At 42.3% G+C, this 15,630-nt stretch overlaps 1 protein-coding gene across 1 annotated transcript; it reads right to left on the bottom strand.

The window, feature by feature from the left end:
- Window positions 1–880: 880 nt before the first annotated feature.
- On the bottom strand, window positions 881–6,147 carry LOC147237280 (desmoglein-2.1-like; the record flags this gene model as incomplete). The annotated part of the gene is made up of 4 exons (XM_086167151.1): window positions 6,054–6,147; window positions 2,550–2,675; window positions 1,346–1,501; window positions 881–901 (listed from the first exon to the last, which is right to left on the bottom strand). Coding segments are annotated over exons 1-4 (342 nt in total), but the record flags the coding sequence as incomplete, so codon positions are not given.
- Window positions 6,148–15,630: the final 9,483 nt, after the last annotated feature.

The raw sequence follows: 15,630 nt of genomic DNA, 5'->3' as shown, positions 1-15,630 counted from the left end.
CCCAAATCAATCCTCTATTGCATATCCTGCAGCCAATCCCGGCGGTCATAGGGCAAGAGCGAGGTATGCCTTGGACTGGTCGCAGTCGATCGCAGTGGCACATATAGAGACAAACAACCACTTACTCTATCATTCATATGACTTGCACTCTCATTCTCAATTTGGACAATTTTCCAATTTTTCCATTAACCATTTGCATGTTTGTTTTTGATTGTGGGTAGAAAGTGGAGAACCTGGAGGAAACCCACACAAACACAGGGAGAGCAAGCCCCTGGTAACATGATGTATAGCTACATTTTTTCAATGTAAGAGTTCCTAAAGGTGAAGAATACATCAATACTACACGTTTGTTTTTTTCCTTTTTTTTTCCTGAGTTTAGATTAATGTTGTGTCATGATTTGACTTGTGGCCAAGGAGACAGAGTTCAAGCTACGACATCACTATTTTCATGGTTAGAGCAACAAAAAGACACAAAACAAACAAAAAAAGCTTCCTAGTATAAAGTTAGATGATAATCTCTAACAAAGAAAATATGACCTTTTTTATGTTTTTGTCTCCTATTTAATAGCAACAATGCTAGGCACCATGAAGACAGGTAAAGGATGGCAAACCTCTGTGTTACTGCTGTTATGAGAAAACAAACAAACACTAAAACACATTATCAATGTGTCTGTCAGTGTTATCTGCATGATTACTATTCAGAATTAGAGACCAAGGGGAAGGAGTTATTTAGGTGCTCTAAATGCATTGCAGTGTGCATACCTTTTTTGCTTGCCTCTGTAATGTTACCACTTTGCAACTCAAAAGATGGAGCATTGTCATTCTGGTCCAAGACATGAATAAGCAGTGGGATATCCACCTCTGCTTTGATTCCAGTTATGTATTTGGCATGTGCTGTAAGCTGCAAGAATCCCATCAGCAGATGTAACATGTTTGAAACATTAAATAACTTGTTAGTCAACAAAAAACCTTATAGAGCACCTGGAAGCGCAGAAATATATAACTGGACTTGGATTACATGTCAAGATCCAAAAAACAGGGGATCATTATTCACTGGCTCTGTTTCTGAAATGTCAACTTTTGTCAAGGGGTCCACTCTTTAAATTTGATTTTTCTTTCTTTTTCTGTTTCTTGTTAATTTATCTATTCAGGGCAACTCTGGGGTCACCTTTATTCTTTATTCAAAGGGTTGCACTGAACTCATTGGTAAAACAGTCAGAGTGGCTTTTGAACAATATACTGCGATGAAACAGAAGCGTAAGGAAATACATTATGACTGAAAGGTCCTGTTACATTGTAGCCCCCTCACATAGTTTTGTCATTCCATAAGGTGTTTTAGTCTTACATTGTAGAAGGGGCAGTTCTCCCTATCCAAAACCCCAGTGATGCGTACAAATCCGTTGTATTTGTTCACAACAAACAGATTTATAGGTGGCTCATCAGCTCCTGGTCCAGAAAGGTAATACTCCACCATGCCATCTGTCTGTTTATCAGAATGAACCTAACACAGAGACATAGAGCAAGTATTTAAGAATTGTGAATGATGCACTTGTTCAAGGTCGTTGCTGTTCTGTACCAACATCTTAGATGGTCCTTTGCAATTCTCTTGATAGCAAGGTTATATGACAATGCTGAATTGTAAATTTAAGCACGCTCTCATGTTTCTGAAAATCTGGTCAGTCTGGCAGCCTATTCTTCACAAACAATGGAATTCATGCATAACAAAATGGTGAAATGATCTTTGGGTTATCTATTAGCCAGAATGGTGGTCTCCCAATCACTTCCAATATTTCAAAGTATTTCATGTGCAATTACAAGTAACTGTAAACATATCTGAGACAAATGTTATGGTTTCACTATGTATATGCTGAAATTCTTTATTACAGTATTACTGAATTACTTATATTGTGTGTATAATTTATTATTCTACATTCATTATTGTAGGTCTTTCCATTATTTATGTTTAGGCATTCAGCATGGGACAAGTGCCTGTTGGGGACAAGTGCCTGTTGAGATCCCCCCCTGCCCCGGCATTCTTTGTCTTGCACTGCCTCACCAGCTCCTAGTTCCTGATGGTTGATGCCTCCCCTTTCCAGGTCCCAGTTCCTAGTTCTTAATGCTTCTCTTTGCCATTTCCTTGTTCCTGAGACCTCTGTGACAACCCGGTCCCGGCTCAGCTTTCCATTCACCTTCCTCGCCAAATAAACCCCTTAAGACGCCCGTCCTCCCAAGTGGCCTTGTGTTTGGGTCAGGCATACCTTCCTCAACTGACAGTGCCCTTCAGCTGACGTCCTGTGACTTATGTGTATGTAAACTCTAATTTTATTTAAATTGTATTTTTATGTTTTTATTTTTAGTTATTTCTATTTGGAGATAGACACACTTTTTGACACATTTGATTGTACAGAAATGATCTCCTCCAACAGACTTCACTACTTTGGAAATGCTTTCTCCCCCACTGCTTTAATAAAGAGCAGAAGTCGTGCTATTTTGCATACTTGGAAAAAGGGACTGAAAAAAGGATACACACAAAAGTGAGGCTAAACTACCTTAGCAATGAATTCTTTGTGTGTGTAGTTGACATTCTCCAATAACTTGATAGGAGGGATGATCCACTCTCTCTTCTTCCTTGACAGTGTCATGGTCTTTTTCAATCCAGCGTAAGAACTGACCATCTGAAAATAAATCATGTAAAACTGCTTCAACTGAATATTAAAAAAGAAAAGTGAAACAAAGAGACATGTATAACCCTTTTTCCATTTTTTTTCTATATTTCACAACTGTGCACTGTGATGCATCTACACACACACAAAAACATTTCAAATGTTGTCCTTATGCAAAGGTCAAATACATTGCATCCCAGTTAATTACAAGCTGAATACCATGATTCCATGACCGTCATACGAAAAAATTGTAGATGAGTTGCTTCTGGGTTTTGACTGTCAGGTCTTCTGTGATCAGTTGGGGGATGGTCAGGGAACACCACAAATCTGCAAATCTTAGCATTCTAACCTCAAGCAAGTAAGAATTTCTCTTTTGGGTGTGAATCCTTCTGTTGCCAGGGCCAAAAGAGGAACCACCAAACAGAAAGTACTTGATTTAATACTGGCATATCTACCACTTGTTTTTGCATATTCTTCCCGTGTCTGCATGGGCAAAATTGCCCCAAATTAATGAATATAATCTGTATATTATACAGATTATATTGGTCAAGGGGTAGGGTACACAAGAATTGTACCTGTTTGAAATCCCAGATGTTATTAAACAAGAATAGGGAAAAATACTTTATGGGTCATTTATTAAATTTAAGTCTTTAATTATCATTACTGAAAAAGTAAAGGGCTAAGGGGTAAGAACTGGAGAACCTGGAGAAAACATGAGAGAACATGTGAACTTTACATAAAAAAGGACCCAGTCAGACTTAAAACAGCCCTGATGTTGGTGGGTCACGACTGCACTAGTGTGGCAGATTTTTCTTTTCTAACTAACAACTTGCATGTTCTAACAAGCACAGCACAATGTCAGTTTATTCAAATATGACTCGTATTTTTCTTTTGCATGAATTTGCACATTGACAAATCTCTGGAAGTCAACTGCTCAAGGAGGCTGGAGGCATTTTGCAACTGACATTAGATCTGATAAAATAAAAACTTGATGAAAGGAGATTGTTAATGAATTACAAAACAAAATACAAAAGCAAAAATAACAAGAGCAACAACAAGAGCTCTCATTATAATTACATTGATTTTATTTAAGTTCAAAGTATACATTTATTGTCTTTAGTCAGATTAATGATTATCTACATTGAAATAATTCCAGAAATGTGGTTTGTGTGTTTGTGTGTGGCTACTATTGTATTTTAAGTGAATAGCAACCGTTTTTGTGAAAAATGGGATGTGCCATACTGAGGTCTCTTGTACGTTGATATAAAGTCAATCAACTCTGGCAAATTTAGCCTAAAGAAAATATAAATTTACTTCAGTCACTTAGCTGGTTGTAAATCCTTGTTTAAGGGACTATCATTATTACTGCTATGATAATTATAGTTCAGCTCTGTCACACAGAGTAAACAAGCTGAGTTTCGCAACTAATTTTGTTGCATGCTTTTAAAACTACATCTGCCCTTGGCCATTATGTCTCAAAAGCATTACTGTCCTGTTAACTCGGGCTGCAAATACTGGTGAAATATGATTTTGGAGAGGAATGAAGAGTCAGGAGGTTAAACTTTTTTTTTTCAGACTACCCTTGGGTCATCCTTGGAGCACTAAACGTCAAGTGTAGAAACTGGTGTGTCCAGAAGTGGTGTTCTTTGAAGTATTATCTCTTTCAGTATTATCATATAATCAATTTATTATTCACACACCTTTATAGATTAGGAATGGGTTGATACTAGAGTTTGATTATTATTAAAATGAGATCTTGGAGATTCCTCCATTTACATGCTATGGACATGAACACATTTTAACATGAATTCTATCAAGCAACTGTGGTAACTTTTTTGTCTTCATCTCATGGCAGCAAACAGAAGCACATATAACAATGCCTTTGTAATCACGAAGACCAAATTTCCTGTTACGCCGTCAAGATCCACACCGACAACTTCCCCACAACCTCCCGCTCCAGAGATTGTTGCCGGTGTCATGGGCACATCCACCTGAGCAAGGTGCGCTCCTCAGCATCAGAGACAAGCAGAAAGAGTGGCTCTGCACACCTGTCCCCAATTCAATTATCAATACCGCGTCCCTAAGAACCCAGCTCTGCAGCCTCCCATTTGCCAGATCTTCCCATGATCTTGGGCCTGCAGCCCTCTTGCTCACATACACAACCTACTTGTGGAAGTTGGGTGTGTAAAGGTCTCTAGATCCAACAACCTCTCCCTATCTCCTGTGTGGCTGTGTTTAGATCTGAACCAACTGGGCCTGTAACAGAAGATCTAGCTAGCTATGGACCCTGTGGCCACAGAGAGACTGTCAACTGAGCCATCTGTCAGCCAGGTGCTCCAGGGCCCACCATCACTGGCTAGCCTGATGCAGCCAGTGTTGCCTTCATTACCACCTAGGCGCTATGGTGGATACAGTCCTTCGTGATCCCTAACCCAGGTCTGAGATACAACTACACAACATTGGAGATGGAGTTCGAGCGTGTGCTTGACCACTTCATTGCTAAATGGGATGTGGGTGCCAGGCTCTTCAACATTGCACTATCTCCGCCTAAAAAGCTAAATGAGTTACTGACTCTTAAGGCCAGCAAGAGTTGTGAGGATTTAGTTTGTGCTGCATATTCCCAAGGAGGAATCACAGAAACGATGAGAATGAACTGGTTTGGGACCAGCCCCTCAACCTAAGTGCACTCATCAGCCCGGACCCCAACGTGACCAATGCCTCTGAGTACCTTGGCCCCCTTTTCATCTGGTGATGATACCACCCATCCCATGCCTACTACTCGGCCTCTGCACTGGTTGGTGCAGAGCTGGTTTCCAAAACCTTGTTGAATGGGCGGGATACCGGCCCCAAGAGCACAGGTGGGTACTCTAGTCCTTCATTATGGATACAGGGCTCCTGGAGGAGTTCTACCCTGCCCATCTGCACCCGGCAGTTCGCCATGTGGCTCCCGGTAGTGAGGTCCATATCTACCCCTTTCCCATGACCTCACGCTCGAGAGACTGTTGGCACAGGCACATCTGCCTGAGCAGTGCAGATATGTACCCAACATTTCAAGAATCTAGGTTCACATCTTTTTTTAATTTGTTTTTTATTTTGGTACATTCTAAGAATGAAAAAAAAAATAGAATAAATAAACATAGATTTCAGGTGAGGGTGAGCTGTGAGCTGTGAGTGTAAGCGCCATCATTATTTAAAACCACATTACTTAGTCACACTCATTTACCATAATGGCCTGAAAAAAAATCTGCAAAGTAAGTTATCAAATTTTGGATTCTGTCCGAACAACCCATATCTGACCGAGAAAAGGCCAAAGATTACAAAATCCTTGTCAGCAGAGGTGAGCAAAACATCTTTTCAGCGCTGAAGTGCAAATGAGAGGCAGCTACTCACCAAAGTCAGCAGCAACAGCAGCGGCAACAACCTGCTCATGTCTGGGGAGATAACCCTGACAATGCATGCGACAATGCAAAATCAACCACCTGCCTCTCTTCCTCTCTATGTGTTAAATTGAATAACTGAGTTAACAATTCATAAAAAACACAGAGATATGTGCCTTAAATAATTTCTGCCGGAGACACTCCTTCATCAGCTATGTCACCCTGTCTGCCCTGAAGCTCTCATCTCTCCCCCACACCCTCTGCTTCACAATGTTGTAACGAGTTGCATGTTTGCATGTTTCTCAAAGGTGTGCCACATCCCTCCATCTGGTTTGACCCTGTGTGAAAATGCAAATGGGGTCAAGTTATACACTAAATAATTAAAATGGTCAACATCAGGGGAAAAAGATTGACATCTTGATAAAGATGTCTGTATAGATGTAGTGTGTATATTATTTACGGACATTCATTGTACATTAAGTGAGTGAAACATACCTTGTAAAAACCTGAACCTGCACTTGGATTACGAAGTAATCTGCATTTGAAGAAGTAATGACTAGACATAGATGTATTGTTGATGTTTGGCATGATATGTGGCCTAAACCCTTTCTTTATACTAGATTCATCTGAATGAAACATCAGTGGCAGAATGCTATTTTGAAAGTGCCTAGCATTCAGATGAAATTCAAAAGCCCCATAGTGGAATTCAACAGTCAGACTTTAATCAATCTGATATTCTCCATGTCCAACATACCACGGTGAATGCAGTATCTACCTTGCAATTGCTGGCTCCCTGAAGACAACCTGCTGACTTGGACAAATAATGTTGGTTGCAGTCTGAATAAATGCTCCAGGAAATCATTCTAAATATTGTGAGTGGCTTTTGTAACATAGAGCCACTTCGAACATCGAGGGAAAGATTCTTTGAGGAAGTTAATTTGTCATAGATAGATAGATAGATAGATAGATAGATAGATAGATAGATAGATAGATAGATAGATAGATAGATAGATAGATAGATAGATAGATGCTTTACTCAAATTTGAAAATTCCAACCAATTCCACAGCTTAAGATAAAGAGGGATGCAATAAATACCAGTAAAAAATAGTATAAAATATAGGTTGCTAATATGAGTGAGTTTCTTGGTTAAACTACTTCAAAAGTGTCTTGAGATGTGGGTTCTGCAGCACAAGGCCTGGAGAATTAATCTAATAATGCATTGGAAGGCAGATCCCTGAGTTTGTGTTTTCATAAAGAGGGAGAGATGTACGGTACTAGATCATTTTTATGTTCTGTTACATTGGGTCTATTTTCAGGCTAGCAGTCACTGACCAGTATTTTGATAAGAATTGTGTAATTGTTGTCTGTAAGGGGATTAGTGGACTGCCAGGTAAGTGGAGGTTGTCCAGATTTTTTTTTCTGAGGTTTTTCAACACATTTGTTGAATTTAACAACCTACATCACATTTTTGATCTTGTGTCTGGGTGTTCTGGTCTTTGGGTGCACTTATCTTGGCCTTAGGAGGCTACAGTGTTTGAATCTTTAAGGAGCCCTCAGGGTGAAGGGCCAATCATTTGAAGACAGCAGAGTCTGCATTCTGGCAAGACAAGACATGAGTTTGAGAGAGGAATGAAAGAAGAAGTGTAAAAGTGGTCAATCCTGTGGTCAGAGTCACTGAACAGAGGATTGGATCTTTGACAAAACCTTTGACTGCACCTATGCTAAGATCCATCCCAAGAAATATCAACACGAATATCTTCAGATCCGTCTGCACCATGCAACCCACTCATAGATCAACATCCAAAGCCAGGCCCCTGCGACTGCTGCCTGAGCCTCAGCCCAAGTGAACTCATGGATTTCTTCTGTTTTCCTTAATCTACACATTAGCCTTACAATTACCTATTCAGACTCCAACTAGGGTAAGTTCCGGAAGTTTGTACCTTTGTACCCTGAACTACATTAACATGCTGACATACACTTTAACATACCAGCCCCATTCCACGTCGCAGCTGCAAAAAAAAACAACATACTCATTTACATAACGAGCCACCTCAACTAGAACCAACACACTTTCAGTTCTGCCAACAAATATCCTATGTGTGATTTTTATTGTATGACCTGAATGACATTTAAAATAAAATGTAAATGAAAAAAAAAGGATGAATAAAAATCTAATTGTGCTACTGACTTTTTCAGGTGTTGGCTTTAACAAAGTATAAGATGGACCTGATTGCTACCTACACTCTGCCCACCCTCCTGTACTGACAATGCTAACCAGCTTAGCAGCGCGCCCACCCTCACATTGTGATATACTGATATGAATTTCATTCAAACTTATCCAGCTCTTGCAGGGGAACCAACAGCACATTCTTAGGCAATGGGGAATAACTTCACTTTTGCAAAGTCAATCAGCTGAAAACGACATTTGCCCCTGGACAATTGCCAGCTGATTTTTGGTGGGAGCAGTGATCTGTGCACTATCAGGATGTTTTCTTCTGCTCTTCCAGGTGGCATTACATGGGATGTGATGTGTTGTATATGGATACTATAAGCATGTGAAAAGCAACAAAAAATTGTGATGAAACAGGTATTTTACTGTACTCATAGAATTAGTTTAAATAAAATATGAAAATTATTTACCTTTCATTTGAGAAACAAATGAGAAATGATTGTTGAAAGAGTTTAGCAATACAATTTAATTATATCTAAGAATTCTGTGAAGGCCACCTTTAAAGGTCAATCTGCACCTCACAATAATAAATACAAATGAAAACACAGTGAGTGTGCATATATTAAAAGATGTGGTTAGTTTTAGGGCTAAACATTCAAAACCATTATGCTCTGTAAATCAATCTGTACAAATTTAGACTTCTCACAAGTAAAGCTTGGCAACAGCACAGTGCTCTGAAGCTGTGGCGAGACAATGCTGCGTATCTGCTGCAGCACAGGCACCGAGGTGCAGATGCTGGGCCGTATCAGCTGGGTCTGACCAGGAGAGAGCAGCATTGTTTCGCTAACTGTACTGATGGGTGACAGGTGGACTTTGCTGCTGAGGTTATGTGATACTTGGCCATGCACATGGCATTTGTGGCGGTTAAGTGGCTCATATATTCATTAACATTTGTGAAGACCACTTGGTTTCCACCAATGAACTGTTAACTTGAATCTGGAAAATGACAGAGAGGCAAGGGTAGAAGAAGTGACTATTGTAGACCACAAAGTGGCAGAGATTAGTAGAAGTGAAGTGACGAAATCATTGAAGAGGATGAAGATTGGAAAGGCAGTTGGTCCTGTTGATATACCTGTGGAGGTGTGAAAGGAGAGGCAGTGGTCGAGTTTCTGACAAGATCATTCAACAGGATCTTCGAGAGTGAGAAGATGCCTGAGGAATGAAGATGAAGTGTGATGGTGCCTGTTTTTAAGAAAAAGAGGGATGAGCAGAGTCGCGGCAACTATAGAGGGATAAAGTTTATGAGCCATACAATGAAGTTATGGTAAAGAGTAGTAGAAACTAGAAACTACAGGGAAGAAGTCAGCATTCGTGAACAGCAGTATGGCTTCATGCCTAGAAAGAGTACTACAGATAAAGTATTGGCTTTTAAAATGCTAATAGAGAAGTAAAGAGAAGGCCAGAGGGAGCTGTATTGTGTTTTTGTAGACCTAGAAAAAACATATGACAGGTTCCCAAGAGAGGAACTCTGGTATTGTATGAGGAAATCTGGAGTGGCTAAGAAGTATGTTAGACTGGTGCAGGACACACGTGATAGCTGTGAGATAGTGGTGCAGTGTGCTGTAGGGGTGACAGAGAAGTTCAAGGTGGGACTCCATCAGGATCAGCTCTGAGCCCCTTCTTGTTTGCAGTGGTGATGGACAGGCTGATAGATGAGGTTAGACAGGAATCCCCATGGACCATGATGTTTGCAGATGACATTGTGATCTGTAGTAGCAGAGAGGAAAATCTAGAGAGGTCGAGGTATGCGCTGAAAAGAAGAAGAATGAAAGTTAATTGCAGCAAGACAGAGTATATGTGTGTAAATGAGATGAACTCAGGTGGAACAGTGAGGCTCTAGGGAGTGGACATCAGAAAGTTGGAAGATTTAAGGTACCTGTGGTACAGTGCAATGGAGAGTGTGGAAAAGAGGTGAAGAGACAGGTCTAAGCAGGTTGGAATGGGTGAAAAGTGTCAGGGATACTTTGCCATAGACAAAACTATGCGGTCAGCCAGAATTAAAGGAAGGGAGTACAAGACAGTGGTGAGACCAGCAATGCTGTATGGCCTGCAAAAAGTCACAATGACCAAAAGACAGGAGGCAGGTGAAGATGCTAAGGTTGGGAGTGAGCAGGATAGATAAGCTCAGGAATGAGTCTATCAGAGGAACAGCATATGTTAGATGTTTAGGAGAGAAGGTCAGAGAAGCCAGCCTGGGATGGTTCGGTCATGTGCAGAGGGAAAGTGAATATATTAGTAGATGGGTGGTGGAATTGGAGCTTCCAGGCAAGAGGTCTTGAGGAAGACCAAAGAGAAGATTTATGGATGTAATGAGAGAGGATATAAAGGTAGTGGTAAGATGGAGAAGGTTGATTCTCTCTGTCGACCGCTGAGGGGAAAAGCCAAAAGGAGAAGAAGTAGATAATGTATAATTGTCAATATAACACCTTCTGTGTTTGGCTTGTCGTTCAACTTGTTCAGAGCCTCACCTGGGAGTAGTACTGGTGCAGAAACATGTCAGGAAGAGTGATGACTTTATCCTGTGATAGAGACAGGAAAGTCTCTCTCAGTCTGGATGGAGGAAAGAATGTCAACTTAATGTTGAGTGAAAGTGAATGAAAAATGGCCATAAACTGTTGATGTTGAGGTTTGTAGTCAAGGATGAGGGAGATAAATCCAACTTGAATTGTTCATGCCAGGAATCCATGTGCTGCTGGATTGAGCAAGACACTGAGTCCCTAACTCCTCCCCTGGCGCTGTTCAGTTGCTGCCTTCTGTTCATGGGTGATCCAACATGGGTTAAATGCAGTGGTCAAATTTCTCAGATGTTGTGCTGTATGTATAACTGATTGTGGAAATCTTTCTTTCTTTAACAGAACAAAACATCCCAAAAAAAACACAAATCGGGATATTCCCATTACAGGAGTCATCATCACTCAGCTTTTACAGCATTTTAAGAGACGATATCATTACTGATTCTTTTCATGTACATTTTGTGTGAAGGATGGTTACAGTAGGATTTGCATGAGGGGTTTGAAGAAATCCCTCAACACTTCAACCCATTTACATTTTTCTAAACCTTAGAGAGCACATAATAATTCTCTGTAGTTCTGCGCTGTGAAATTTCATAGACTAGACTATTCACTATACTGCTCCACACCTTGTAAAATAGTGGAAATGGCCACCATCTGACGTGGTGCATCATGCTGTCAGCCTTGAGGCACAACAACATTGTGGGGCATGTTCAGCTGGGAAGAGGAGGCTTTGGCCTTACAGCAAGTAAGCCAACTTTTCAATTAAGGCCTCAACATCAGAGAGGAGGAAAATGTTGGTCAAGGAAGTGTTAGGAGAAAGAAGCACTAAGCCCGTCCCCCTTAACAAATAGGGACATCGGACAAGATGGGAAGGCCTGGAGAGGAGAAAGCTCGGCTGGAGGGAGCTCTAGAAGATGGAGGCAAGCAACATCAGCTTCATCATCAGAGCAACTTATGATGTGCTCCTATCATGAGAAAACCTTCACCAGTAGTATGGTGAGGACCCAGCTTGAGCTCTCTGCCCGATTCCAGCAACACCAACTAATCTTGACGGGTTGGAAGACCAGCCTCACACAAGGCCACTACACTTCAAGGCCCAACCAGGTCCTCAAGAGTCTGGCAGCGGCTCTTGAGAGCAAGAGGAATAGCACCAACTCTTTAGGAGTATGGTCTCCATCACTGAAGTTTGTTAACATCACTGAACTTACAGTGTCAAGGGAGAACTCAATAGGAGAGGCCTACGAGTGCAAGAAACTGTGCTCTTGTTGAATTGGGTTGCACAGGCTATGTGGCTTCTTCCACCATTGGGCTGCTGACAGACCTTCGTGTCCATGGAAAGCCTCTGCAACAGAGACTTAGATCAATCTCTGGAGCGGCCGAAAAAGGCGCAGCCAATGGATATGGATCAAGCAGAAGGACCCTTGCTGGCTCAAAGGGCCTCAACCTGACCCATTTCCCCAACCTCGTCCCCCACTTGAGTGCTCTGGAGTCCAGTGCATTATTTTAAATCCTTGGTGGCAGGCTGCTGTTTTAATACTTCATAGCCTGTCATGTTGTTGTTTGTGTGTGTGTTGATTGTTATGTTTTCCTCCTTTTATGTGGTAATGATGCCGCCTGTTTTCTATAAGTATGTCGGTCTAGTCATACATCAAGGAGAGTGCATTTTTTTATTTTTCATCTTGTCAGGTATGTGCCCCTACTGCCAGTTGTTCTCTATTATCCGCCAGAGACTTGTTCTTGGAACATGGAGACAATTTTGATTACGCTGGATAAAACAAGTTTCCTTATGGTGTCTGGCAGCAGATGGACAGTCACTTGAGAACAGGTGAGGACAGGAATGGGAGACAAGGGCATCTGGAAGCAGGCAAACAGCTTGTCAATGCTATGTGGAGGAGACAGCCTTGCTCCTCCACCTCAAAGGACCGCTTAAGTGTGGGAGTCAAGCACTTGACAAATCTGGACAACATGGTGGCAACAGCACCGACAGGGGTTTGGACTCGGTTCTCTGGTCTCCGGTCTCTGGTCTCCGGTCTCTGGTCTCTGACTCCAATATCCGGTCTCTGGTCTCTGGTGTCCGATCTCAGTTCTCCAACCTCCGGTTCCCGGTCTGATTCAATGGTTGGGTGGAGTCACATGTGCTTGTGACCTGACAGGGGTTTGCATTTTGGTCTCCAGTCACAGCCCACTGGTTCCTGGTCTCTGGTCTCCAAGCTTTGGTCTCTGAAAGTTCGGTCGTTGATCACTCTGGATGTGTAAGGAATGAATGGACATGTGCAGGGGGTGTAAAGATTGAGTGGATGATGACCTGGAAGCCAATGAGACTGAGGCTTTCGTTTTTGAGTCCTCATTGTTTACCGGTAATTTGTGGCACCCGTGTGTTATACATGCACGGTGGCTGTGAGGCTGACCCTTACAAAGAGAAGATTTATTGATGTAGTGAAACAGGACATGAAGTTAGTTGATGTGGTAGAAAAGGATACAAGGAATAGGGTTAAATGGAAGAGGTTGACTTGCTTCGGCAACCCCTAAAGGGAAAAGCCAAATGGAAGACTATTATTATTATTATTATTATTATTATTATTATTATTATTGTTATTGTTATTGTTATTGTTATTGTTATTGTTATTGTTATTATTATACTATTATCTTCAGGTAATATTAGCTTGCTAGCCTCACATCTTGGGATTGTAATTTTATTCTGGAGAAGTGGTTTACAATTCTTTATACTTCTGTTTGAAGGTGAAGTACTACTGTGACATGAATAAAATGTATAGACATGAGTAGAATGTCTATTTCACATTAATGTATTGAGTTCCTTTATGTAGTACCCTTATCTGTGATTAAACAATGTATCTGAAGATAAAAGAAACAAGAACTCTGGAAAATAATGTTGCCCGTGTTGTCTTATTTTCAGTAATTGAGATTTGTTCAACTTGATTAGAATCAGGCAGCCACATGCGCTACATAAGGCCTTAATGATACATTACGTTATGCCTGCTTTTGGCTGTGAGGCATCACAGATGGCCTCACAGTGTCACATATCCAATGTAGATCCATATGTGATGCAAGGTGTGATGTAGTGTATGATGAAGTGTTTGACTCAGTATGTGAATCACTGTGTTAGGTAGCATGTGATGTAGTGCAAGGCATTTTTTGGTGCAGTGTGTGATCCTGTGTTATTCCCCCCTCCCCAAACAACCAGAAGGGACTCTGGAACACAAACTAGTCCCTCACACGAGGCTTGATCAGCCTGCCATAATGGCTACGATGTCCCTTGGTAGACAGTGGACCTGTGGAAGTGCTGCTGGGATTCTGGATGGAGAAAGACCACGATGGGGAATCTGGGGAGGAAACAGAACTTTGCAAGCCACCCTGTGTTCTGGCTTCAGTAATACCCCCTCCCTACGTCTGCCCACGGGGGCCAAAGGGGTGAGTGGGGAGAGTCACAAACCAGGCTTACATGAGCTCTGCAGGTGCAAAAGATCATTGGAAATAGGAGGCAAAGGGCCAGGGGGGCTGACAGGAACCGCAGTTGGACAGGGAAGGGGTAGCAGATCTCTTAGGCAAAAACTCTCCTGGGACCCTGAGTGGCTGGCCAAGAACCAGCTTGCAGTCCCAGCATAAACCCACAGTAAACAGTCCACCTGAACCGTTTTTCACAAGCTATTAGCCTGAGAGTGGTATACCATGGCACAGTGTACTGTAGCCTTCAATTACCTAGCCAGTGCCAACCAGAGTGCCGACACGAACTGCGAGCCCCTGTCTGAAGGGATGTCGGACAAGAAACGAGGTCCGAGGTCACTGTGGAGGACGACCATCAGCCACCTAGTGGTCTGATCAACCAGGGTGAGCAGGTGCATAAAACCTTGCGAAGGAGATAGAAAGCCTCCCAGGTCAACATATACGTGATCGAAATGCCTGGCCAGAATTGGAAATGGCTCAAGGATGCCCTACCATGCCAGTGAATCTTAGCGTGCTGGCATGCCAGACATGTGGCCATCCACTCCTTGATAACCTTATGAATGCCAGGCCAGAAGAACTTAGAACTCACCAATTTCACAGACGCTGGGACCCCTAGGTGTGAGAGGGAGTGCACACAGTCAAAAACATGCTGACGCCAGACCAATCGGAACCACTGGGTGGGGACGGCCGGTAGAGACTTCACAGAGGAGAGCAGGGCCACCTTCCTGCACCACCAAATCCTCCAGCTTGAGGCCCATATGCGTTGACTTCAGGTCAAGAACGTTTGGGTTGTTGGGCTGTTTGGTGGCCATAGCAGAACAGTGCATCCCGGCATGCGTGGGGCGCATGAACACACGTGACAGGCAATCCACAACAGGGTTAGACTTCCCCGCCAAATGCTGAATGTTGTAAACTCTGTAATGGCCACAAGGTGTCGCTGCTGGTGGTTGGACCACAGCTCAGCTACTTTGGACATGGTGAAAGTTAACGGCTTGTGATCCACTCACTGTCAAAAACACTATACTTGCATTATCTATTCCGGAGTTTGAGGCTAAAGAACGCAAGGGCTTGCCACGCATACACCACCTGCTGTTACACCATGGCCAAACAGCAATGACAGGCTTATTGGTCGTCAATGTTGTGGAAGCCCTGGGTGCCGGATGGGCAAGAAGGGATGCGTCAGTCAGGGTCCGCTTAGCCCCATCAGTACAGAATTGGGCATCTCTTTGTCATCATGTGATGCGCCCCTGTGAGCGAATTTTAACACTACACGGGTTATCTATCTGCGATTCATCTCTCTTTATACTGCATTAGATGTTTTTTTTATAGCCATATACTACTTATTGGGGGGTGGATTGATTCGGAGCACTACTGAAGGCCTAGG

Source organism: Fistularia commersonii, chromosome 1 (genome assembly GCF_037954325.1).
Source record: "Fistularia commersonii isolate RoL2024-O1a breed Wild chromosome 1, RoL_Fcom_v1.0, whole genome shotgun sequence".
Taxonomy (NCBI): domain Eukaryota; kingdom Metazoa; phylum Chordata; class Actinopteri; order Syngnathiformes; family Fistulariidae; genus Fistularia; species Fistularia commersonii.
The sequence above is the reverse complement of the archived record's forward strand: the minus strand, read 5'-3'. Positions and strand labels throughout refer to the sequence as shown.